Raw genomic sequence first — 26596 nt, forward strand, 5'->3', positions numbered from 1 at the left:
GCCTCTAAATGAGAACTGACAACACGGAGGACGCCCATCTAATCTGGGCAGCTAGATTAGCTGGTTTCAATCATTCATTTCTTCTCATTCAACAGACACTGAATGTCTTCTGTGATTCAAAGAAAAGGCAAACAGAGGAAGAAATCAAAGATACACTCAGTTCTCAGTTAACTGCCCCAATAGGGACTTAGAAAAACATGCAAATTAAATCCATGTATTATCTCCAAATTCCACTTTAGGAATAACATCATTTTTCTAGACCACTAATCTTTTGCCAAAAGAAGTCATCCATACTTGCTTTCTTTGAGCCATCAGCATGTATATTCTTAAGCCAAAAAAAATATTTAGAGGTATGCACCAAAGCCTTTAAACAATACTACAAAGAATTGTAAAACCACTATAAACTGGTTTCTCAGCATGTTAATAAGCAAATGAAAGCACAGAGATTTTCAATGCCAAAAAGCACTTCATCAGCAGAGAAATGTGCTATCAAGTAACATGACCAGCAGATTTCAACAACTGACACTGAAAGCCAGTGACAAAACACTGCTTCGTACAAATTTATTGAGCACAAAGCAAAGCTCATGAACTTTTGTCAGTGACAGAGAATATTGATAACTGTACACACATTTAGAAATCCTGAAGTTACCACTTCAGAAGAATGTCACTTTTATTTCATACACTAAAATATTAACAATTGGTGGGGGTTGGAAGGTAACTATGTGTAATTGTTACATTTTTATTCCATCATTATGTATTTCCCAAATTTTCTTTCTACTTTAAACTTTACGCTATACTAAAGAGCAAAATGCATCATGAAAACACTGAATTTGTCTGCCTTCTTACTTCCATGTCCTTCCAGTGTCTGGTGTACGTCCTCCATCACCCTCAGGATAAAGGGGAACCACTGTAACAGTGTCTGGGACACCTGGCTGCAGATTCCTAAGAACGGCATCATTGGTATTCCCAGGGATTGGCACCTAAAGATTTTAATAAAATGTAAAGTACTTGATTTGAAAACCTTGTATAAGAAATAATACTTTGAACAACCAAACACTCAAAATACTAACTGAAGACCAAGTCGAGAAGCAGGTTCTGTACTATTGGGACCTAAGGATGTGCCCCCATACAACCTGTTCTAAGAGTTGATGAAGGCCTCTCTGCACACGCTCAGCTCCTTCTTGAAAAGCCCCTGGAATGATTTGATCCCCTAGCCCCAGTCCCCCAAAAGCCCCCATCACCCAGGCACTGAGGCCCCAACCGACTACCCTCCGTCAGGTTCTACAGAAGGAACACGAACTCCTTCGGCGCTACGGTACACTAGTTAACTCTTGATCCTCACTTCGCAATCTACAGCTGAAACTAACACACACTTTTCCCTACAGGAAATAGTGACCAGTTCCTCCAGACCACCTGCTGTGGGTGCATAGAAGAGCTTGTACTGATGAGGATTTTGCTCTGTGTGCTCCCAGCGAACATTCAAAGTGCTGGTGGAAGAGTCGTACACCGAGGTATTCAAAGGTTCTGAAAGGCACAGAAAGCACACCACGCGTGACCCTAACAACCGAGCACACACGAAGCCCAGGTTTACTGATGGGTCCCGGGAACCCTAGAACCCAGGATCCCTTTAGTAGGCACCCCACAAATACCTGTTGAAGTAGTGAATAAAGGAAAAAATGTAGTCATCAGGTACATGTCTCATCCCTCCACAAGGTATCTTGGCCTCAGAGCATAATTTGCTCATTTGTCTGTGTTATCCTAGAAGGTAATAAACACCTTTCTCCAAGACCAGAGACAGATAACTCCAGTAAGGATATTAAAAGCAATTTAGATCTTTGGGGGGAGGGTATAGCTCAGGGCTACAGTGTATGCTTAGTGTGTGCACGAGGTCCTGGGTTCAATCCCCAGTACCTCCACTAAAAAATAAATAAAACCTAACTACCCCCCACCCCCAACAGAGATTAAAAAAAAAAAAAAAAGAGCATTATTAACATGCATTTTAAAAGTTTAGCAAACCTCTGTGTCCCCCCAGTGTTTCCAGTGGAAGATGTGATTCCATCCCCATGACAGTTACTAAAACAGCCACAGGAGTCCAGGTTCACTTACTGGTCTCGCCTCTTCCTGTCATCCGACCTCCTTCCACATCACAACACAGGGAGGACAGGGTGATGGTGTAAGGAGTGTCAGGCTTCAGCTTCTGCAGGACCACACTGTTCTGCTGTCCACCTATCCTGGTCTGGAGTAAAACAGGGATAAGTGTCAGCTTTGCTCTCTCCAGCTCACTCATTTGTTAGGAAAAGCTCTTTCTCTGTTAGAGGCCTTTGCCAAAATCTGGAAACACGCCCCACTGTGAAAGTTTAAAATGTATCCTAGGGTATCATTTTAAATGTAAACGAGACCCCTTAAATCATAAAAAGGATTCTAAGCCTTAAAGTACTGATCTTAAAAAGATATTTCAACTGTCAAGAGACCAGCACTGTGAAATTCCATCCAAAAGCAAAATAATAAGTGGGGCTACAATAGACTAAAAGAATGATGCACAGCAAAAGATACAATAAATGTTATGATAACTCACAGAGAAAAAAATGTGACAATGAGTGTGTATATGTCCATGAATGACTGAAAAATTGTGCTGAACACTGGAATTTGACACAACATTGTAAAATGATTATAAATAAATAAAAAATGTTTAAAAAAAAGATACAATCAACAAAATGAAAAGGCAACCTATGGAATGGAAGGATATCTTTGCAAACCATCTATCAGATAGGTGGTTAATATCAAAGTAAATAAGGAACTCACACAATTCAAGAGCAAAATAAAAGCAATCTGCTTTTAAAATTGTACAGAAGACCTCAGTAGATATTTTTCCCAAGAAGACGTACAAATGACTAACAGATAATTGGCATCACTAATCATCAGGAAAATGCAAATCAAAACCACAATGACATATCACCTCCACCTGTCAGAATGGCTATTATCAAAAAGACAAGAAATAAACTGGGCTGTGAATTTCACCACTCACGAGAGCAGTATGTCAGAGTTTGGGTTAATTTAGTAGGTATCGATTTCCTTGACTGCGCCTTTGAAACTTGTTTCAGCTTCTTCTAGCCATGGCTTTATTGTTGTTTTCCTTACTCCTCATTATTTCCTTTTCACTGACATGACATATTGAATTAATGTAAATTAAATGTGTTTATCATGTAACTCCACTGTACATTCTACATTCATATTATATGAGTAGTAAAGGATGAAAGGATATATGCAACCTGTATGTATGTGCTGTATTTGGGCATTTTCTTGAAAACTAACTAATAGCCAGCTTATTTATGATTATTAGTTTAATAAGCTTCTGTGTGGCAGAAAAAAATTTAGATTTAAAACTAACAACTAAATCATGGTTTTGGGCTAGGGTCTAAATATACAGGTTTAAAGCTTGCTGCAAACTCTCAGATATATTTTGATAGACGTGTTACTCCATGATGGAAACAAGCAGGAACTAAATAATCAAATGTCATCAACCAAAAATGACTGAAGAATCAAATGTTGGAGATATTTTTAGATGTTTTTGTTACTAGCTATTTTGAGTTCAATGAAAACAAAGAACAACAACAACAAAAAGACAAGAAATAACAAGTGTTGGTGAAAACGTGGAGAAAAGGGAACATTTGTGCACTGTTGGTGGGACTATAAACTGGTGCAACCACTATGGAAAACAGTATGGAGTTTCCTTAAAAAAATTAAAGATACAATTACTAAATGATCCAGCAATCCCACTTGGGGATATAGATTTGAGGAAAATGAAATCAAGATCTTAAAAAGATATCACCACTCCTAGGAATATATATCACTGAGAAGCTCTTGTACATGTGAACCATTACAATATGAACAGGACTGTAAAAGCAAGCAGAGTCATCCCAAATTAGAAAGTATTTAACAGGTAAAATGGAAAACTATGCTGCGGTAGAATCAAACAACAGAAATACTCTACAGTAATGCAGACGAACGAGCTAGAGCTACTGGCAACACTAGTGACTCTTACAGACGGTTGAACAAAAGAAGTAAGGTATAACAAAGTAAATCTATGATTCCATAGGTCCTATTAATATGCAACTCAAAAATAAGCAAAACTAAATTGTATTGTTCAGAGGTGTAAACATAGGAGATATGACCATAAGGCAAAGCAAATAAATGGTTATTACCATGAAATTCAAGAGTATGATTGCATACAAACTGGAGTAAGATGTTTTGAACTTGAAAGAACATGCATATTCTTTCTGGGGACCTGCAATTTTCTATTTCATAACCATTGCATTCGCGTTTGCATTGTAATACTTTGCTCAATTGTATATCTATGTTTCATTTACTTCTTTGCACATACACTGTGTTTCAAAATAAAAAGTTTAAAAATTGTGTATTACTTATCTGTTGTATAGAAATTGATCACAAAATTTAACAGTTTAAATGAGCAAATACTTATTATCTCACACATTTCTGAAGGCAAGGCTTTAGGGAGTGTCTTAGGCGGGTGGCTTTGCTTTGGTGTCAAGTCATCGGCCAGGGCTGTGGTCATATGAAGGCTTGACTAGGGCTGAAAGATCCACTTCTATGAAAGTTTACACACATGTCTGTTGGCTGGAGGCCTCAGCTCCTTTCCATGTAAGCCTCTTCATAGGGCTGTCACTTTATCACATACTATTCATTAAAAGGAAGTCATTAAAGCCCAGTCCATGCTGAAAGACAGAGGAATTTACCTCCATCTCTTCAAAGGAAAGTATGAAAGTATCTGTGTACTTAAAATCACCATAAGTTTTATAGAAAGTCTACTATAAACAAGTTCAATGTAGAGCAGCTATATTAGGGAAAGTATCTGCAACATCTATGAAAGCAAAATGATTGAATCTATTATAAATGAGGAAATGAAATGAAACACAATGAAAAAGACAAGACATTCTCATGAGATTGTAAGAGGAGAAATACAAACATTGCTAGTGAAAATGAAAATCTGAGTTTCCCGTTTTGGGGGGAACAAACATCACAATGTATTTTAGCACGAAGACTTCAGCCACTTAACATATGAATGACTTATTCTTAAAGGGGACCACCATGAATCAAATATGTATGGAGATCTTTACTTCACAATATTTGTAGAAGTAAAAAGCTGAAGCCAATTGAACGACCAATAAATACAGAGAAGTTTGAATAAATTATGACACATCTGTGCTGTGGAAACATTTTTAAACATTCTACTGAAAAATACTGTACATACAGAAAAATGCAATATTGCATGTCTAAAGCCCCCCAAAATATCACAATCTGGTCAGACTCATGAAGTCAGCATTCTAATCAAGTAAGGGAACAATACTGGGACCCCCAAAGCCCTCTCAACTTCCCTCTAGCCTGAACCTCTCAGGGTAGCCACCGTCCTGACATCTGAGAGCACAGATTAGTGTTGCTTTGTTTTGTACTTTGCACGCATGAAATCAGATAGTGTGTTATGTGGTATACTACACACAGCTGACCCTAGAATGCACTGTCTTGGACTGTGGGTCCACTTATATGTGGCTATATTTCAACAGTAAATAGTACAGGACTACATAGTCTGTGGCTGATTGAATCTACACAAGCAGAGTAACCATGGATACAGAGGGCTGACTGAAGTTACACACAGGTTAACCCGTGTGTTGTTCAAGGATCAACTGTAGTTTTATTTTCCTTCATGTTGTCTTTGTCAGATTCATCCGTATCACATGCAGTTATAGGTATCTGATTCTCATTGCTGCACAGTAGTTTAGTGTGTCTCAATTTGTTTACCCACACCACTGTTGACAGATAGTTACAGTTTCCAGCTTGGGACTATTATGATTAATGCTATGAACATTCTAGTACATGTCTTTCGATAAATCTATGTGCATATTGGTGATAGATATAGACCTAGCAGTAGAATTGCTGGGTCATGGGGTATGCACGGGTTTGGCTTAAGTACACTCCACCAAACAATGTTCCAAAGTGGCTGGACCAATTTGTGCTCCCATCAAGAGTGTGTGAGATTTGCTAATGCTCCACATTCATGCCAACACTTGCTTTTTCCATCTTTTAGATTTCAACTATCAGGTGTGTATCATGAAGTGGTTCTCATGTTTTAGCCTAGAAGTCAAATCGTTTTTTCTTCACATTTAGGTACGCAATCCATATGGAGTCAGTTTTCACGTATGGTATAAGTTAAGGGTCGAGTCACATTATTTCTTTCATATAGATATTCAACTGACCCAGCACCATTTGTTGAAAAGGTTAGCCTTTACCATACTGTTTTGATGAGTGTAGCTTTGTAGTAGCACAGTTTGAAGTCAGGGAGCATGATACCTCCAGCTTTGTTCTTCTTTATCAAGACTGTTTGGCTATTTAGGTCTTTTGTGTGGGAAAGTATACTGTGTTCATATATTGGAAGAATTAATATTGTTGAAATGACCATACAATCAAAGGAAATCTGCAGACTCAATGCAACACCTATCAAAATGCCAATGGCACTTTTCACAAAATTGCAACAAATCATTCTAAAATTTGTATGAAAACACAGAAGATACTGAAATAAGGGAAACCTCCTAATTCATTCTATGAGGCCAGCATTACCAAAACCAGATAGTCTTCACAAGAAAACTACAGACCACTATCTCTCATGAACACAAATGCAACAATCATCAACAAAATACTAGCAAATCAAAACCAACAATATATGAAAAGAATTACACACCAAGACTATGTGAGATTAATCCCAGTTATGCAAGGTTGGTTAACATTTGGATATCCATTAATGCAATCCATTACATCAGCAGCTAAAGAAGAAAAAAACCCACATGATTATATCAATGCATACAGAAAAAAATCTTTGACAAAGTTCAACATTCATTCTTGATAAAAAAAAACTCTCAGCAAGTTAGGAATAGAGGGGAACTCCCTCAACTTAATAAAGAATAGCTACAGTGAACTGATCTTAATGAATCACAAAGGTACGACAATGGAGAAAAGATAATCTCTTCAACAAATGGCAGTGGAACAACCAGACATCCACATATTAAAAAACCTAGGAGTCTAGAGACAGACCTTATACCTTTCAAAAAAAAGTAACTTAAAATGGATGATAGACCTTAATGTAAAATGCAAAATTATAAAATTCCTAGGAGGTAACATAGAAAAAATTCTAGATGGTGCTCGGTATGGTGGTGACTTTTTAGATATAACAGCAAAGGCACGGTCCATGAAAGAAAGAATTGATAAGGTACACTCATAACAACAACAACAACAACAACAAAGTTCTTCTCTGTGAAAGACACTGGCAAGAGAATGAGAAAACAAGCCACAAACTGAAAGAAAACATTTGCAAAAGATTTATTCAATAAAGGACTGTTATTCACAATATACAAAGAACTCTTAAAATTAAATAACAACCTGATTTAAAAATGGGCAAAAGACCTGAACAGATACCTCACTGAAGAGGATAAACATGAGAAATTAGCATATGAAAAAATGCTCAACATTATATACCGTTAGAAAGTTGTAAACTAAAACAACAGTAAGCTACCACTACATACCTATCAGAATGGCCAGACATCTGTAACACTGAGAACACCAAATGCTGACAAGGATGTGGAGCAACAAGAACTCTCCTCTTTTGCTGGTGGGAATGCAAACATGGAACAGTCACTTTGGGAGACAGCTGGACAGTTTCTTACAAAGCTAAACATACTCCTACCACACGATCCAGCAATCGTACCCCTCGGTATTTACCCAAAGGAATTAAAAGCTTGTGTACCTGCACATGGATACAAAAACCTGCACATGGAAGTTTATAACAGCTTTATTCACAATTTCAAAAACTTGGAAGCAACCAACTTGTCCTTCATTTGGTGAATTAATAAGTAAACCATGGTACATCCAGGCAATGTAACGTTATTCAGCACTAAAAGGAAATGAGCTCTCAAGCCATGGAAAGACATGGAAGAAACTTAAATGCCTGTTACTAAATGGAAGAAGACAATCGGAAATGGCTGCATACTGTATGATTCCAATATATGAAATTCTAGATCAGGTACAGTTACACAGACAGTAAAAAGATCAGTGATTTCCAGGGGTTCAGAAAGAGGGAGGAAGGTAAAGTAACTCTGGAGCACAGACGATTTTTAGGGCCGTGTAACTATTCCATATGGCAGTATAATAGTGATACATGTCACTATACATTTGTCAAAACCCACAGAATGAACCCTAATGGACTTTTGGTGTAGTGTATCAATGATGTACCAATTTAGATTGATTATCCAATAACATACAAATGTACTCTCTGGTACAAGCGTTGGTAGTGGGGGAGGTTGTGCATGTCTGGGAGCAAGGGGTAACTTCTGTATTTTCTGCTCAATTTTGCTATGAACATAAAATAAACATAAAATAAACACAGCCTCTTAAGAAAATATTTTTAAATAAAAAATAGAAAAAAAGAGACAATCCCCTACTCACTTTTGAGGCTAGTATTAGCCTTAAAAGACCTTGTAAGAAAATTACAAATCAGTATCTTATGAAAACAGACATACAATTTTCTAGTAAAATTATAGCAAATTAAATCCAGAAATTTATAAATGGAATACTACATCACAAACAAGTGGGGGGGGCGGTTTCTTGTGATGCAAACCTAGTTAAAGAGACATCACTGATGTAACCCATTATATTAACTGACTAAAGGATGATGCAGCAATTTTTTTCAGTAAAGGACCAAACAGCAAATATTTTAAGCTTTGTGGGTGACATACACTTTTTACAGAATATTATTCTTCTTTTTACAATCCGTTAAAAAAAATGTAAAAAATGTGTTTTAGCTTGCTGCCTCTACACAAACAGCCAGGGGGCAGGATTCAGTCTGTGGGTCACAGTATGCTGATCCCTGGACTAAGGAAAAATCAAAACCATATGATTATATCAGCTGATGCAGAAAAATAACCTGAAACTTTCAAAATATATCCATCATTAAAAACTCTAGCCAATTAGGAATACAAGGGGACTTCCTTAATCTGATGAAGGGCATCTACAGAAAAAATCTACAGCTAACATCATACATAGTAGTAAAAGATTTAATGTTTTATCCCAGAATCAAGAACAAAGCAAGGATATAAAACTTTTACCACTCCTGTTCAACATCCTACATTGACTAGTCAGTACAATAAAGCAAGGGGGAAAAAAGCATAGAAATTGGAAAGGATGACATGATCATGAAAGTAGAAATCTCCAGAATCTATAAAAAGTTGGAATTAGTAAGTGAATTTAGCAAAGTTGCACAATAAAAGGTCAACGTACAAAAATTAAATTGTAATGTATAGAATATTAATGAAAAATAAGAAGCCAACTTTTTTTAAATGCCACTTAAATAGCTTTTTTTTAAAAAAACAAATACTTTGATACAAATCTAAGAAATATATGCAGCGCTGTATACTTAAAACTAAAAAAAGCTAACAAAAGAAAACAAAGGATGTCTGAAAGTCTAAATAAATGGAAAGATAGATCATGCTCATGGATTGAAAGACTCAATAGAGTTAAAATATCAATTTTTTAAAACAAAAAAAATCTATAGATTTAACCCAATTTCAATAAAACCCCCAGTATTACCTATTGTGTATATTGACACATTAATTTTAAACTCTATACAGAAAGTGATAATAACTAGAATAGCAAAAATATTTTTGAAAAGAAAAAAATCTTATTTTAAGACTTACTACAAAGTGACAGTTACGACACTCAAGATAATATGGTACTGATGAAAGGAAAGACATACAGATCAATGGAACCAGACAGTTCATGAATCCACACAAATACAGGCTTTTCTATTGAGGTAAAATTACATAACGTAAAATTCATCATTTTAACTGTTTTTAAGAGTACAATTCTGTGCTATCTTTGGAACTAAGGTCTGTAGTAATTTCCTTACTTTCATTTCTGATTTTAGTAATTTGAGGCTTTTTTTTTTCTGATCACTCTAGCTAAGGTTTTGTCAATTTTGTTGCCCTTTTAAATGATTTTGGTCCATTTATTTTCTCTCGTTTTTCTATTCTCTATCTCCGCTACAATCTTGACTATTTCCTTCCTTCTACTCATTTTGTATTTAGTTTATTCTTCTTGATTAATTGATTTGAGATATTTATTTTTAATATAGACATTTAAAACTATACATTTCTCTGAGTATATACTTCATTGCATCACGTAAGTTTGGGTACAGCAAGTTTATGTTTTTTGTTTTCATTTGTTTTAAGGTATTTTCTAATTTCTCTTGATCTTTTTTTTTTTTTTTTTGGTCCATTGGTTGGTTGTGTTGTTACTGTTGATGTATATGTGAATTTTCCAGTTTTTCTTCTCTTATGTCAGGGACACTTTCATGGGAATTTCTCTATTTCCTTGGGCAGAGGAAGGAATTCATGAGTAGACCAGAAAAAAGCAGAACAAAGTGGAATGGATTCTGGCCACCTATTCACAGAGCTACTTGTCTTCAACATTTAATAAAATAAGTTTATATTTTATTTAAATGACTCTCTCCAGCAATGACAGTGACAACTACAGTGACAACTACAACTGTTGGTGAGAATGAAAAATGGTACAGCCCTATTGGAAAATAATCTAAAAGTTACTTAAATTTTAAACACAGTGTTACTATTTGACCCAACAATTTCATCACTAGGTGTAAATACCCAAGAACAATGGAAATAAATAGACTATGAGAACTTACACACGAATGTTAAGAGCATTATATATAATAGCCAAAAGTCAAATCAACCCAAACATTCATCAACTGGTGAATGGATAAATACAATTGTGGTGCACCCCTACGATACAGTATCACTTGTCCATAAAAATATCAAAGCCCTGATACATGCTACAACTTGTATGGACCTTGAAAACATGGTAAGTGAAAGAAGCCAGCCACACAAGATCCCACATTATTTCTTTTATATAAAATGACAAGAATAGGCAAATCCATAAAGTAGATCAGCATTTACTTAGGATCTGGGAAGACCAAGGCATTGAAAGGTGATAGCTAATGGGCATGGGCTTTCATTTTTAGGTGATGAAAAAAGTTCTAAATTTGATCGTGGTTATAGTTTCACAACTATGTAAACATTCAAAATATCATTGAATTGTACTCTTTATGTGAAATGTCTGGCATGTGAATTTGTGAATTCTATCTCAGTAAAGCTACTTACAAAAAAAATTGTTGTCCATATATGTGTCACTCTATTTCTAGACTTCCCAATCTTTTTTCATTGATTCACTTGTCTATGTTGTGGTAAAAACACACCATCATAATTTTACAGGTTTATAGTGACTTTTGAAATCAGGTTTGCCTTTTGACTTTGTCCTTATTTTTTGAAAGTTATTGTGGCAATTCTAGGTCCTTGGAATTTCTGAATGAATTAAACCACATGTCAATTTCTATAAGAAGCCTGCTGAGATTTTAATAGTTATTCTATTTATCATTTACTTTAGATATATTTGACCTCATCATAATGTTAAAAGTCCTGAGACAGGACCAAGGTACCCATCTTTTATTTTAGCCTTCTTTAATTGCTTAACAGCAATCAACAATATTTTTAGTTCCCACTTTGCAGGTCTCATACATTTTCTTTAAGACTTACTGTATATTTGATATTATTATACGTGTTATTTGTATTCTAATTTCAGATTTTTAAAATTTCAGATGATTTTTTTATATTGGCATTACATCCTGCAACCTTCCTATATTCATACATTAGTTCTACTAACATTTTTATAAATCCATCAGATTTTCTACATAGATTATTCTGTAGTCTGCAAATTAAGATAGTTTTACTTCTCGCTTTCCAATCCGGATACCCTTTTTCCTATCTTATTACACTTACTAAAACCTCCAGCACAATGTTAAATAGAAGTTGTGAGAATGGATATACTTGTCTTTTTCCTGATTTTAAGGGGAAAACATTGTCATTTGCTCTGAATTAAGATGCTAGCTGTAGAGTTGAGGTAGATGCTTGTATCAGGCTGAAGAAACCCTTTTCTCCTAGCTTGTTGAAACTTTCTCTTATCAAAGGTGAATTCTGGATTTTGTTCAATTTCTCTTGGATATAATGAGATGACTGAAATTTGCCATGACTAATCAGAAGCAATCTCCAGCTCAATATGGGAGCACCTTCACCTCAATCACACATTAGAGGAGTGAGCACCTGAAACAAATTAATGGAAGCGATGGATTTGGGGTAGAAACAAATAGCAGCCATTCACCTGTCTTTCAGGTGAAGCCACTTTTTCCTATCACCCAAAACTTGTCATCAGCCAAGACTGAAGTGCTCAGAGCGTACTCTTTTAGGCTTCTCTGCCTTTGTATATTCTGTTCAGTGTTTACGATTTATTTGCACACTCTCAATATCACCATGTGCATGATGTACCTCCAACCATACTTTGTCTCAAAAATTAATTAGGACAGCAGCAACATGGATGCTCCTGGAGAATGTCATTCTAAGTGAAGTAAGCCAGAAAGAGAAAGAAAAATACCATATGAGATCGCTCATATGTGGAATCTAAAAAACAAAAACAAAGCGTAAATACAGGACAGAAATAGACTCACAGACAGAGAATACAGACTTGTGGTTGCCAGGGGGGTGGAGGGTGGGAAGGGATAGACTGGGATTTCAAAATTGCAGAATAGATAAACAAGATTACACTGTATAGCACAGGGAAATATACACAAAATGTTATGATAACTCACAGACAAAAAATGTGACAATGAGTGTCTATATGTCCATGAATGACTGAAAAATTGTGCTGAACACTGGAATTTGACACAACATTGTAAAATGATTATAAATCAATAAAAAATGTTAAAAAAAAAAAGATCACTAATCATCAGAGAAATGCAAAAAAAAAAAAAATTAGGACATGTTTTACACAGGGAGGCAGTAACTTCCTTTCCAGGCTTCTACATGGAAACACAAATGGAGTGCTGTACTTTTTAATACAGAACACTAATAGTACAATATGGAGAGTATTTTGGGAACTGAGTGAGGACTTCACATCACAGCAGCAACTGGGAGCTAAGTAATATTTTGCAAAGTGTTTAGAAATTTTCCATTTCACTGAGACACATACTCTGCTGGGTCATTCAGAACTACATTTTGGATTTTAAAATTCACTAAATACTACTTCCACATAATCTAACTTGTCTGAATCTAAACATTTCCTCTTGGTTTAAATGTTGAATAAAATATGGTCATCAGAGTAATGATAAATACTGCAGAGTTTACCAGAGTGTCACTAGATCTCAGTTCTCCTTTATTTAATACTATTTACAAACTGTCCTAAATGAAGTAATGAATAGTGTAACAAGGCGATGCTTATGTAACTTTAAAATACAGAGTTTCTAGGGAAAATAAAATCACAATCAAATAGATAAAATCATGGATTTTAGACAGTCATTGTGACTAATCCATGGCTATTAGAAATGATAACATATAAAAGACTTAAGATTAATTAAAACATTTCACAAAGAATAGTGATATAGCATAGTCAACAAACGAAATAAAATCTATAAATATAATAGTAAATACAAAATGAAGAGACATCCTGTACTAAGACTGGAAATCGATATTATCACTGGTGGGACTGCAGCTGCAGTACTGTGTTAGTTCTGGGGCACTTCAATGCCAGGCACGTGTAGCAACACTGGAAAAAAATCCAGGAAAAAAAACCACCGAATAATGAGAAGGAAAGACTGATTTATGGGGGGAGATTAAAGCAACATAATATTTATAGCTGGGCTAAAGGAATTTGAAAATGATCTGCAAATATTTGAAAGATGTAAATAACAAGTAGAAAAGGAATTCTCGAGGAGGAAGCAGAATTAGAGGCGATGCAATCTGAATGGGAAGTGGCAGGGTTATTTATGCCAAGTAAAGATTAAAACACACATATAACTTCCTGACTGGACTACTAAAAGGAAGAGCACGCTTTCTCCTTAAGCACTGAATGCCTCCCTCCTGCATGAAGCGCTAAAAGGTGTTATTTTATGGATTACTCATGCATTGACAGGCAGAGAGTGTGAATTATTTTATCAAAATCAGAACAGAAATATATAGGATATGTCGTCTGACTCCATCTGAACCTACCAAGTAGAATTCCATTTTTTGCTTTGATTTAGGAATGTAGAGACTTATTTTTTGTTTTTTAAATCCTTCACATAAGAAGTTATTTGTGATGACTGGGAATTAGTCATCACTAAAATCAGCAGGGAAGATTTATACAGAAAAGCTGTACTAGGATCCTTCTCCAAGAGGAAAGGACGGATGATTGGCATTTAAGTAGCCCTACAGATGATAGCGTCTCCAGTGTAGTGCTTCAGTGTGCTCATCTATTAATCTGGCTTCTCAATTGCTTGAATTTCTCTCTTCCAATTATCTTACTTAGCAACATGTATTGATGATATCGCTGGCAAAAACCCATTATCAGGGAATAAAAATGGAATTTAGGGAGAGTTCTGGTCAAGATGGCAGAGTGTTAGGACCATAAGCTTACCTCTCCTTGTGACTACAATGAAACCACAACTGAATGCTGAACAACCATCAGAAAAAGACTGGAACCTAGCAAAAAAGATCTCCTGCAACTGGAAACATAAAGAGGGAACCATAGCAGGACAGTAGGAGGGGTGTGCTCATGATATAATGGGGACCCATACCCACAAACTGAAGATTTATTAAGTCACAGAAGCCCTCCCACAGGAGTGAGGGCTCTAAGTCCCACTTCAGGCTCCCCAGCTCAGGTCCCAGCATTGGGAAGAGGAGACCCCAGGACATCTGGTTTTGAAGTCCAGTGGGGCTTGGCTCTGGGAGCCTTATGGGACTAGGGGAAATGCAGACTCCATTTGCTTGAGAAGTGTGCACAGAAACTCACGTGCACCAGGTCCAAGGGCAGGGACAGTGATTTCATAGGAACCTGGGCCAGACCTGCCTGCTGGATTTCGAGGGTCTCCTGGGGACATGGGGACTGGATGCGGCTCACTCAGGGGACATAAAAGCTGGTGGTGGACATTCTGGGAGTGTTCATCTACATGAGCTTTCCTCGAGGCTGACATCTTGATTGGATCATTAGCCCCAAGACCTAGCCCCACCCAACAGCCTGTAGGGAATAGAACAGACAAAAAATTGCTTTGGCTGTTTGGGGTCTTTTGTGGTTCCTTATAAATTTTGGAATTGTTGTGGGTATTTTGACAGGGGTTGCACAGGATCTATAGACTGCTTTGGGTAGTGTGGCCATTTTGATAGTGCTGATTCTTCCAATCCAAGAGCACAAGAAATTTTTCCATTTCTTTGTGTCACTTCAGTTTTTGGAGTATAGGTAACCTCCTTGGTTAATTGTATTTCTAGGTATTTTGTCATTTTGATGTAATCAGATGTTTATGCTGGTTATAAAATTCTGGTTTTTGAAGTGAAAAAAAAGTGGATGAAGGGCCACAAATGGCAGAATATCCTTCTTTCTTATGGGTGAGTTGTATTCCATTACATGTATGTATGCTGCATCTTCATTATCTGTTCAACTATTGATGTGCTCTTAGGATGCTTCCAAGTCTTGGCAATTATGAATAATGTTGCTGTTAATAGCAAGGTGTATGTATCTTTGTGAACTAATTCTTATTTTCTGGTTGGCTCTAATCTTTTGATAACTATGTAAGTTTAAAAAGCTAAAATTTTAAACGTTCTTAGAAATAATGAATAGTATATATATGTAAATTTTAAAAAGTATGTGCAGTGAAAAAAATGAGCTATCAAGCCATGAAAGACATAGAAGAAACTTAAAAGACATATTACTGAGTGAAAAAAGCCAGTCTGAAAAGGCTACAAACTGATTCCAACCAAATGACATTCTGGAAAAGGCACAGCTACCGAAACAATAAAAAGATCATGGTTTCCAGGGGCTTGAGGAGAGGGAGAGAGGGAGGAATAGATGGAGCACAAAGGATCTTTAGGGCAATGAAATTATTCTGTATGATGCTATAGGGGTGGCTACATGTCATTATGCATTTGTCAAAACCCATAGAATGTACAACATCGAGAGTGAACCCTAATGTAAACCATGGAATTTGGTAGATAATAATGTGCCCATGTTGGTTCATCGATTGTACCAAATATGCCACAGTGATGAGGGATGTTGAGGGTAGGGGAGTATGTATGTGTGGGTGGGGAGGGCTATGTGCGAACTCTGTATTTTCTGCTCAATTCTGCTGTGAACCTGAAACTGCTCTAAAAAAATAAGTCTATTAAAAAAATGCTCTCAGCAATGTTTTAAGGGAAAGGGGAGGCAGAGCCTATAAAAAGATATATGGAATACATGATAGTGTTTAAAAAATGTATATTATAGGGGGAGGGTATAGCTTAGTGGTCAAGTGTGTGCTTAGCATGCACGACGCCCTGAGTTCAATCCCCAGTTCCTCCATTAAAATAAATAAATAAATAAACAAATAAATAAATAACCCTAATTACCTCCCCCCCAAAATTTTAAAAATTGTATACTGTAAAACCACCAATCAGAAGAAAGATAGAATAGCTGCATGAATATCAGAAAAAAGTGCACTTCAGAACAAAGACTATTACCCTACAAAAACAGGTGCGTTTCATAATGATAAAGGCAACCTTTCAAAAAGAATAATCCTAAGTGAGCAGACATCTAATATCACTGCCCCAAAACACATGAGCTAAACCCTGAGAGAACGGAAAGGAGAAACAGATCACAGGCAGAGCTCAATACCCTCACTTCCTGAGAGACTCTGAAGGCATAAGAGTCATCAAGGATAAGTTATTTATAGAAGATTTTATCCAACCTCAGAATATACTTTGTTTTCAAGGTCACATGTTAATTAATCAAAGTGAACACGATTCTGAGACATGATGCTAATCTCTGTATATTCAAAAGGACTAAAATAAATTATGTTCTCAGACCAATACACAATGAAACTAGACAATAATAACAAAGATATTTTGAAAACTTTTAAATATTTGGAAATTAAGCAACATACTTCTAAACAATCAATGGGTCAAAAATAAAATAAATAGGAGTATTTTAAGCAATGAAAATTAAAACACATCATATCAAAATGTGTGGGATGCAATTAAAGTAGTGCCTGGTAGGAAATTTATAATATGAAGTGCTCATGTTAGTAAAAAGACAGATCTCAAGTCAATGATCTAAGTTTTCACCTTAAGAAACATGGAACCCAAGAGCAAATGAACTTCAAAGCAAGCAAAGGGAAGGAAAGTTACATGTTTTAAAAACATTCATTCATTCAGTTCATTTAATATCAGTCATCAAGCTTATTAACTTGTTCAGATTATTCCTGTTATTCTTTTAATGTCCATAGGATCTATAGATATGTTCCCTTTATTCATGATTTTATTTGTTTCTTCTCTTTTTTCTTGATTAATTTTCTTAGGTATTATCAACTTTATTAATCATTCTGAAGAACTGGTTTTGGGCTTCACTGACTTTTTTCTAGAGTATTTTTGTTTGCTATTTCATTGATTATGCAAACTCTTTCAGAAATTATGAGGTGGGAATATTTCCCACTTTATTCCATGAGGTTAGCAGTACCCCAAAACCCACACTGGAAAACAATACTACAAAAAAATATAAACCAATATTCCTTACAAACACAGATCCAAAAATCATTAACAAAATCCTAGCAAACAAAATCCAAAATAACTTTAAAAGAATAATCCCCTGTGATCAACAAGATTTATCTGAGGATTACAAAGTTGGATCAACATTTGAAAATCAACAAATATGACTCACTGTATTAACAGCTTAAAAAGAAAAATCATACGATCATCTCAATAGATGCAGAAAATGCACTTGACAAAACTGAGCACACATTCCTGATAAAAGTTCTCAACAACCTAGGAACATGAGAAACATCCTTAAACTGATAAGAGCAACTATAAATAAAACATAGCTAATACCATTTCAAATTATGTTTTAATTAAGGAAGAACATGCTTTCTACTTAACATAAGGAATGAAGCAGAGATGTTTGCTGGAATCTCTTCTGGTCAACAATTGATTGCAATAGGTCAAGAAAATGAGATAAAAATTATGTGGATTGGAGAGGATGAAGTGAAACTCAATTTACAGATGACACTATGGTCTACATAGACTATCCTAATGAACCTACCAATAAGCAACTCAAACTAATAAGCTCAGCAAGATTGCAGTATGGAAGGTTAATGTGTACAAATAGTTGTGTTTTTTTATTCTAGCAATGAACAGTTGGAAACTGAAATGGAACAAATAACAGCATTTACATCAAAAACAAATACTTAATGATAAATTTAACAATGCACATGGCAAGTCTTGCCTACCAAAAACTATACAACATTGCTGAGAAAAATTATAAAAACCCAACTAAATGGAATGTTACGCCATATTCAAACAGTGGAAGATCTGATGTTCTTAAGATGCCAATTTTTCCCAAGTTGACCTATAGATTTAATGTAATCCCAATCAAATCTTAGCAGTCTTTAAAAAAAAATAGTGGTAATAGTTTCTTTTTTTATTTGAATATACTTTAGGAAACGATATACATAACCGAGCTTTCCCACCATCACCAGGTAACAGCAGGAAGCTCCAGCTACACACATTCAGCGTTTTGTGATGGCTGAGAACAGCAGTCAGCACCAGACGTGAACAGTCAGCTGCGACACAAACATCCTTCCAAATGAAATGTCATCATAGCAAGACAGGTAAACCAGGGTTTAACAAGTGACAGCCATCTGGGACATGACTTCATCATTCTTGTTAAATTTCACATTTCATTCAGTATTCTTACACACAATTCTCTGTTTATAGGTTTTAGACAAAACCTCCCTTAATTATTTCAATTAAGTATAAATGTTCAACAATAGTTGAACATTTCTGATAAACACTAGTTGAATAGTTCTGATAAGGAATCCCCAGGCAGTTCAAATTCTAATATGCATTGACCAAAGGAAAATAAAAATAACAATTTTTGTTTGTTCTAACATGTTAATTACAACAGATACATTTCACATCTGATCAGCTTTTCTCCCCCTTTCCCCTCCCATAACCATGTTTATCAGGCCATTTCCCTATATTTGAGCAAACCATGTACTTTCAGCACACATGCCCAGCAGTGCTTTAAAGTCCATTCTTACAAGGTGCAAATGGGTTTCAATAATTTATACACACAAGTGGGTTATGCTCAATCACTGCAATTTTAAGCTACTGTACACAGGAATGGAAAGGTTACAGAAAAGTGCCATAGCCACAGTGCCTGAAGAAAGGAGGGAAAGAGGAGCCTTAAAAAATGGATAAAATCAGATGAAGGATTTCAGAGGGAAATGGAACACATGGGCAATGAAAAACATTCCTCTGCAAAACAAATGGAGAAGCACTGCTCTTGACCATCAGGTGCAAGTGTGGGAACAGGTGTTTGATGACATTGTATCCACTGCCTGTATGGTTCACAGTCATATCTTCAGACACAGATCACCTGATGCTTGCACTGAATTTTTGAAAATACAAGATTTCTAAATGATAAATTAACCCGCTAATTTTGCAGACAGGTTTACACGTAAAAGGCTAAGTATTTAGCCGCCTCAGCATTGATTAGTTTTGGGTGTCTAAGCTCTGTTACACATGACTTCCCATGTGTAACAGATGAAGAATGCATCTACAAGAAACCTACATTTCAAGGGTTTTACAATCAATCTTGTATCTTTCCCCTGAATTGAATCTCACAGACTGCCGTCCCCTTGTCATTTGTTTTGCCCAGCTTAACAGTCTTCCTCTACTTAAATGCAGCTCAAAAATGTTATGATTGGGCAATAGATTTACAGTTCCTGTACTCAACACCATGTGCAATTATGACCATACTTGGTAATGACTGGCTCATACCTACAGGAAATGGTAATTTAAAATGAGGATCAATGGGCCATGTGATAAAATAAACTCTAGTTTAAGGTCAATATATACTTTATCGACTTTATAATTTGTCTGGATTAACATACCTGGGAAAACAATTTTACATAGGCCCCTGAAAAAGTAAGGAAAAGGCCCCACCAAAGGGTGACTAAAAAACAGCATTCATTTATAGTTAAAAAGGAAAAAGTGCACTAATTTAAAAAACCCATGCTCAAATATCTAATTTACCCAACATGGTGAAAGGCCAATGTATGCCAGATAAGTGATTTTCTCAACAGAAAAAATGTTCAGAGTATCACAACATTTCTAAGACTTAAAGGAATTTTACTCCAGATGTGGTACACATTTGGAAAATGCATGCCTAAATGCTCCTACTTCAGATGACTTCACTTGCTTGGCTTCTGGAGTTTTCCATCCTGCTTTTAGTGGCATTTCTCTCACGGCCATCACTGTCAGGCTACCAGCAACCGATTCGTAGAATGATGGCATATTAGCTTTTAGAAATCGGAAATCTGTACCCCTCTGTCACTTGCTCTGTTTGTCTTTTTTAAAAATAAAGACAACAACCCGGACTTTAAACCATCATACATTCTAGCCTATTTCAACAACATAAACCATCATAACTTTTTTAATTAAAAAAAAAAAAAAAGAGAGAGAGAGAGAAGTAATACTAAGTGAAAGCAGAGTAAGAGCTGGTAGGCTTTCCTGGGACTCCAGCTCCCTCAGTGAGCAAACTTGTTGGCTATTCTAATATTCTTCCCTGCTTTCTAAGTTTCTGATTATATCCTCCTTGGTTGAAGCCATTTGAAATCCAACCTCTACATTACTGGTATATTACTGCACTTTCAAAGAAAGGGGAGAAATCCCTTTTCTTGACACTGGACCCTGTGGAGACCCTGAAATGAAGCCCACAGGTGGCTTCCCACACAGGCCTGAACATCAATGCAAGTTGTGTTTCTCTTTCTGATTTTTAAAAACAGCTGCTCGGCATCACAGGTGGAAGATAAGCCATTTTCTCGTGAATTCCTTGCCCAGATTAAATTATGCTTCATAAAAAGTCCTGTGTTAATAAGCAGAAGTATTCTCCAACGCTGGAATCTTACATGATTTGCAAGTTCATCTACTTCAAAAGAATCCAAATCTAGTCCTGATTTTATAAAAGGCCTTTTGTTATTTTGCTATTTGCTATTCTGTTAATTCATACACTCAATAATTCAGATGTTCCTAAACGGATGCCACAAAAATTTAATTATATGACCACAGAGATCTTTATAATGAACGATCGAGATGTTTTCATCAAGTTGCTGCATGGGATGCTACTATAAGATTGAAAATTAGCACCATGAGGAAAGTTTCATTTTTCAACAGGACTTTTAAAAATATTATAACTAGAAACGGCACCTAGAGATAGAGACAGGAAGTGGGGTCCCTACTCTGGAAGCAGGTTCCATCAGCGGCTCAGGTGGCAGTGGGAGAAGCAGGGATGGGTTTTAAAAATGCCAAATGGACTGCTCTGGCTTTATCCTATTCCCCTGATCCTCCCCCAAATCTCTCAGGAGGGAAAAATGGTCCCCATTCGAGTTACAAAGTCAGAATAGAAGGGAGAGACGCAGGCTCTGGGGGTGGCCCTGTGTGAGGTGGGGGAGGGGCGGGCAGGCAAGCAGCAGTGATCACTTTGGAGATTATGAATGTATCACTGTGGACCGAACAAAATCCAGATAACCAGAGGTCTGTGCCCAGTTCAAGGACAGTAGTGCTCTGCCACTTGAGGGAGATTTAAGATCTAGAAGCACATTGAAAACTGGAGAGAGAGTTAAGAGATGGTGTTCAACTCCCCTGTCTTGCTTCACGTGCACTCGGAGACTCGGGCATGTCACCTGGACTCCTCCTCTAATCTGAAAAAGCAGCCTGAAGTGCAGTCTTTGCAGCTCCCTGAGAGTATGTCACCCAGACTAAGTACTTCTGCATCTATCTCAGAACACAGCGTCTATAATCCTGGAATGAAAACTACGTCCATATGTTCAGACGATACTAGGACTTCTTTTAAATTTCAAATATTCTCTCATTAGCAGGCTATTTTTTATTCCATAGCTGCTTTACTGATTTTCCCCTTGTTTCTAGGCACATAATATTCATCCTCAATCGTATCATTATCAACTATTTCATACAACTTTGGGCAACTTAAAGACACATTTTCAACTCCCAGTTAAAATTTCTGATCACTGATTTAAATATATCAAACAGCCATGGTATACTGAAATTGAAAACTTCAATACTGTCAAAACAGCAGTTCCTGCAAAGTGACAACACGGCAATGAAACAGATGTGTGTAAACACCCATGTTGTATGAGCTTGTGATTGACAGATGTAAAGCCAGTCAGATCTACCAAGAACCCCAAGAACGCACAGCCAGAGCTTGTTCATACTGTTCACCTCATGGAAAACTCCGGTTCCTCCGGTAAGTCCAGCAAACCTGTCTTCCTCCCAACCACTACCCACCCTCAGTTTTAACTAGCCCGTCTGGTAACCCCCTAGATCTTGGTCAGAGTCCCCACCGTAACACCAGTCATCATCTGTGGTGGTTGCTTGCACGTTTGTCTCCTCTCCTAGCTCACGAGTGCGCCAAGGGCAGGGTCTGTGATTTGTCTGGCTTTGGGTCTGGCACGCTGGCTGCCAGTAATGGGTGTGAAGTAAAGATCTGCAGGTGACCGAAGACAGGTTAGCTCTCTTGAACAACAATAAATTGTCATATATATATATAATACATAATACATGCATAATATAATACATATGTATTATACATACATATATGTGTCCATATATATGTATATATAAAAACAAAAGTCAGAAAAGTACTTGTGAAAACTCTGGATTAGTAATAAATGAAAAAATAGGATTACTAATCACTGCCCCTTCCCTCAAAAGGCAAGGCAATCTGATACAGGAAACAAATATTGAATATCCATTTTTCTTAAAATATTCTATGAAAATTCCACCCTTCAACTATATCTTTGAGACAACAAATTGTCCATCAAATCATAAACCAGAAATTAAGCATTATACATGCTAACCACATAAATATAAAGGAGAGCTCTAAGCAGATAAATAAGCATGCTATTTGTAAAATGTTTGAAGAGATTTGTAACTTTCCACTTTTAAACTCTAATGCTATGCATTATTTTCTCAAAGTATAGATCCAGTAACACACTTCAATATTACTGACAAGTATTTAATTAAATCTACTTCACCGCCATCCCTACGAAGTGCCGCCTGCTGACACACATCACACAAAGTGACAGAGGGGCTGCCGGGGCTTGTCCACCAGGAGCACCAGAGCAGACAGACGTGCTTCCAGGCGAAGGGTCTCTCCTGACGACTGACTCACGCAGCTTTATCCTCACACTTCAAACGTACGCCTGTCTTTTCAAAGATAAACATTTACACAGCCTTGGTTGACTGATTCTTGCAGCTGACTTTGTAAATAAATGAACAGGAAAAAATTTCCCCCAAAGCCTGGCTACAGATAATAAAAAGGGCTTGAGGGGGCTTGTGAAGGAAAAGAACTCACTCTGTAACGTGTGTGCTCCGGTCAGTTTGGGTTATGTTAATTTATGGATGTAAATGCAAGCAAACCTGTTAATTATTTAAACAAAAGGTTGTGCGTTTTCAGAGCCTGAAGTGATTAATAATTAGTTCAGACAGGTTACATATTACAGAGGAACATAGCCACTGACCAGTTCCAGGACCATAAAAATAATAAAGCTACTTCAAGAAGATAGATGTATCATTCAAATGTGATTTTTCTTTTCTTCTTTCAAATGTGGCTCCATTATGGAGGTAAGAATAAAAAGTAATATTTTGGTTTCCAGAAAATACAAAAGTTACACATTTTGTGCTCTCTGAAATTATCATTTCACTATGAAAGTTGTGGTGCTTGGGCAACAAATATGGAAAGAAGAACTAAGAAAATCTGATCAAAGTTGGTGAGGCTGAATAGAAGTCTATAACCTACAGACAACCATAGGGACCTGGAGAGATGAACTTTAATAGGTAACTGTACATCTGACCCCTACATACTCATTTATCACCACTTTGGAATTGTATATAATTTTAAAAAATACTTTTCTGAGACAAAGGACAACTTTGTTAGGTGAAAAAATTGTTAAAAACTCAAAGGAAATCTTAGAAAAGAGAGAGAGAAAAGAAACTAGGATTTGTTTCCTCCTACATGTTAGGTGACTGGGCCGGGGGTGCTACACATTTGTAGGTCCATGCCCTGCAAGTCTGTGACACAGGAGCTGTTAAAACTCCAGTTTTACAAATGAAATAACCATGACTCAGGGAGGTTGGTTACTTTACCTAAGGTCACACAGTCAGTAAGTGGTGGAGCTAACATGTAAACTTTAGTCTGTCTTATGCTTCCCCAAACTGTTTACCTAAATCATGTATTTATTGTCAAGAACTTAAAGAGTTGGTTTCCTAAAACTACATAGGTTCGCAACAAAATAAAGGCAACACATCTAATTGAGGAAAGCATTATTCTAAGAATCAGGAAAGAAACCCTAATTCTAGGTCCTCCTTTTTTATCTATTTACTAAGCTATGTCCCGGAAAAATTAAAACAACCAGGCCGTAGGAACCTAAGATGAGTGGGTGGAGAAGGAGCAGGACATGGAACTCAGGTTGGTCTCTCTTACCTGTAAGTAAATGCTATGGACTGAATGTGGCCCCCAAATTCATATTCTGAATCCTGACATCCAGTGTGATAGGGATTGGGGGTGTAGCCTTTGGGAGGTGATCAGGTCACCAGCGCCAAGCCCTAATGAATGGGATCGATACTCTTATGGAAGAGGACCCCAGAGAGCTTGCGTGCCCCTCAGCCACAGGAGACCATGGTTAAAAGACCCATCTATGAACCAGGAAGTGGGCTCCATCTATGAACCAGGAAGTGGGCTCCATCATATACCAAACCTGCCAGCATCTTCACCTGGAACCTCCCAGCCTCTAGAACTGTAAGAAGTAAATTTCTGTCATTTATGAGCTCCCCAGTCTCTGGTATTTTGTTATAGCAGCTGGAACAAATTAACACAGTATAACTTCCAGCAATTGAATTGATTCTGATTCCATAGTCTTAAAAATAACAGAGTAACAAACTTGTATCATTCTAAAAGTATAACCAGAACCCAGATTTCTAAATTTTAAATCCAAAATATGCTTTGCCCTATTGTCTCTAATATTCTGAGCCACTGCTTCATTGTTATTTCAAGAGACATAGGACCCTCTTACATGCAAATGGGGGGAAAAGGTATTATACCAAAAATAAATGTAAATGATGTAAAGTTATTTCCCACATTCTCCCAAATTATTCATTACATGTAAATAGGATATATAACAACTTTGTGATAAAACCTGAAGCCTAATTTTTAAAATTTCCTCAATGACTAAAGTTCAAATTAATGTATTTTTTCTTATTCAGGGAATGACAGCTTTTAAATTCAAAAAGCTAAACCAACAACACTGATTGATTGATTGCAGGGGGAGGTAATTAGGTTTATTTATTAATATTATTATTTCTTCTTTAATGGAGGTACTGGGGATTGAACCCAGGACCTCATGCATGCTAAGTCTGCATTCTACCACTTGAGCTATACCTTCGCTCCTAAGACTTCCTAAAAACTTTAATAACTTCAACATCCTTTGACCCTGTGGGCTATAGAACATACCATATTGAAAAAGGGAGGCAACTTTGGGAGCTCTGATCAACATCAAGAAACTTTATCACCAGTACTTTGGAGCCAAGTGGCTTTTTATTTTCTTTCCTTAAAGAGAAAATAAAATACATATACTTCAACAAAAGTTCTTTTGAATTATGCAATTTGGTCTTTAGAGGAAAAAACCTAAGAAGCCAAAAAGTATGACCATAACCTAATTAAAAAAAAAATGTATAGTTTATAAGCATTTAGGAGTATACCATTTTCAAGGCTCAAAACCCCACTATGCCACTTATAGGACTTCCTAAATCAAACGACACACGTAAGTATTTTACAATCCTTTTTTGCATCCAACTACCTATGTTTTTAAATTCGACATCAGGGTTTCTGACTAAATCATCACAATTTTGGTTTAAGGGTTAAGACTTTCAACAACCACTGATCATTATTATTTTGAACTGTCTCTTGAAGTCAACGTTTAATTTCAAGTACTACTTGAAAATTATGCAGTTGTCAAAAATCCAGAAGACAGTACACTTTTCCTAATGGCATAGCTTGAGAAAATACACTCAGAAATGGTACTGTGTGAAATTAAATTGTAAAAATAATTAGGGTCAGCTAGGTGACCTACCACTGTATGGAAAGAATCTAGAAAATTGGAGTTAAATATACAAATTTATTTAAAAATAATCTACAATGATTTATATTCTATCCTATGCCATTTATACAGTGCTAAGATGTCTGAAATTTAAGCACTATTGTGAGCTTCCCAGTGAATGCCAATAACTGGTCAGAGTTTTCTCTAACTAAACTATTAAACCAACAGATTTTAACATGAATTTGTGGCTACATAAACACAACCTACATCTTATCAAAAATGAAGTTATTTTCTATACTG

At 36.4% G+C, this 26596-nt stretch overlaps 1 protein-coding gene across 1 annotated transcript; it reads right to left on the reverse strand.

Moving 5' to 3' along the window:
• Positions 1-954: 954 nt before the first annotated feature.
• On the reverse strand, positions 955-24067 carry LOC116660909 (collagen alpha-1(XII) chain-like). Its single transcript, XM_032471500.1, has 4 exons — positions 23237-24067; positions 2107-2236; positions 1414-1524; positions 955-980 (listed from the first exon to the last, which is right to left on the reverse strand). Exons 1-4 carry the CDS (start codon positions 23270-23272, stop codon positions 955-957), a joined length of 303 nt encoding a protein of 100 aa, XP_032327391.1. The 5' UTR covers positions 23273-24067.
• Between the last annotated feature and the right edge of the window lie 2529 nt (positions 24068-26596).

The sequence above is a fragment of the Camelus ferus genome, chromosome 32 (assembly GCF_009834535.1).
Source record: "Camelus ferus isolate YT-003-E chromosome 32, BCGSAC_Cfer_1.0, whole genome shotgun sequence".
Taxonomy (NCBI): Eukaryota; Metazoa; Chordata; class Mammalia; order Artiodactyla; family Camelidae; genus Camelus; species Camelus ferus.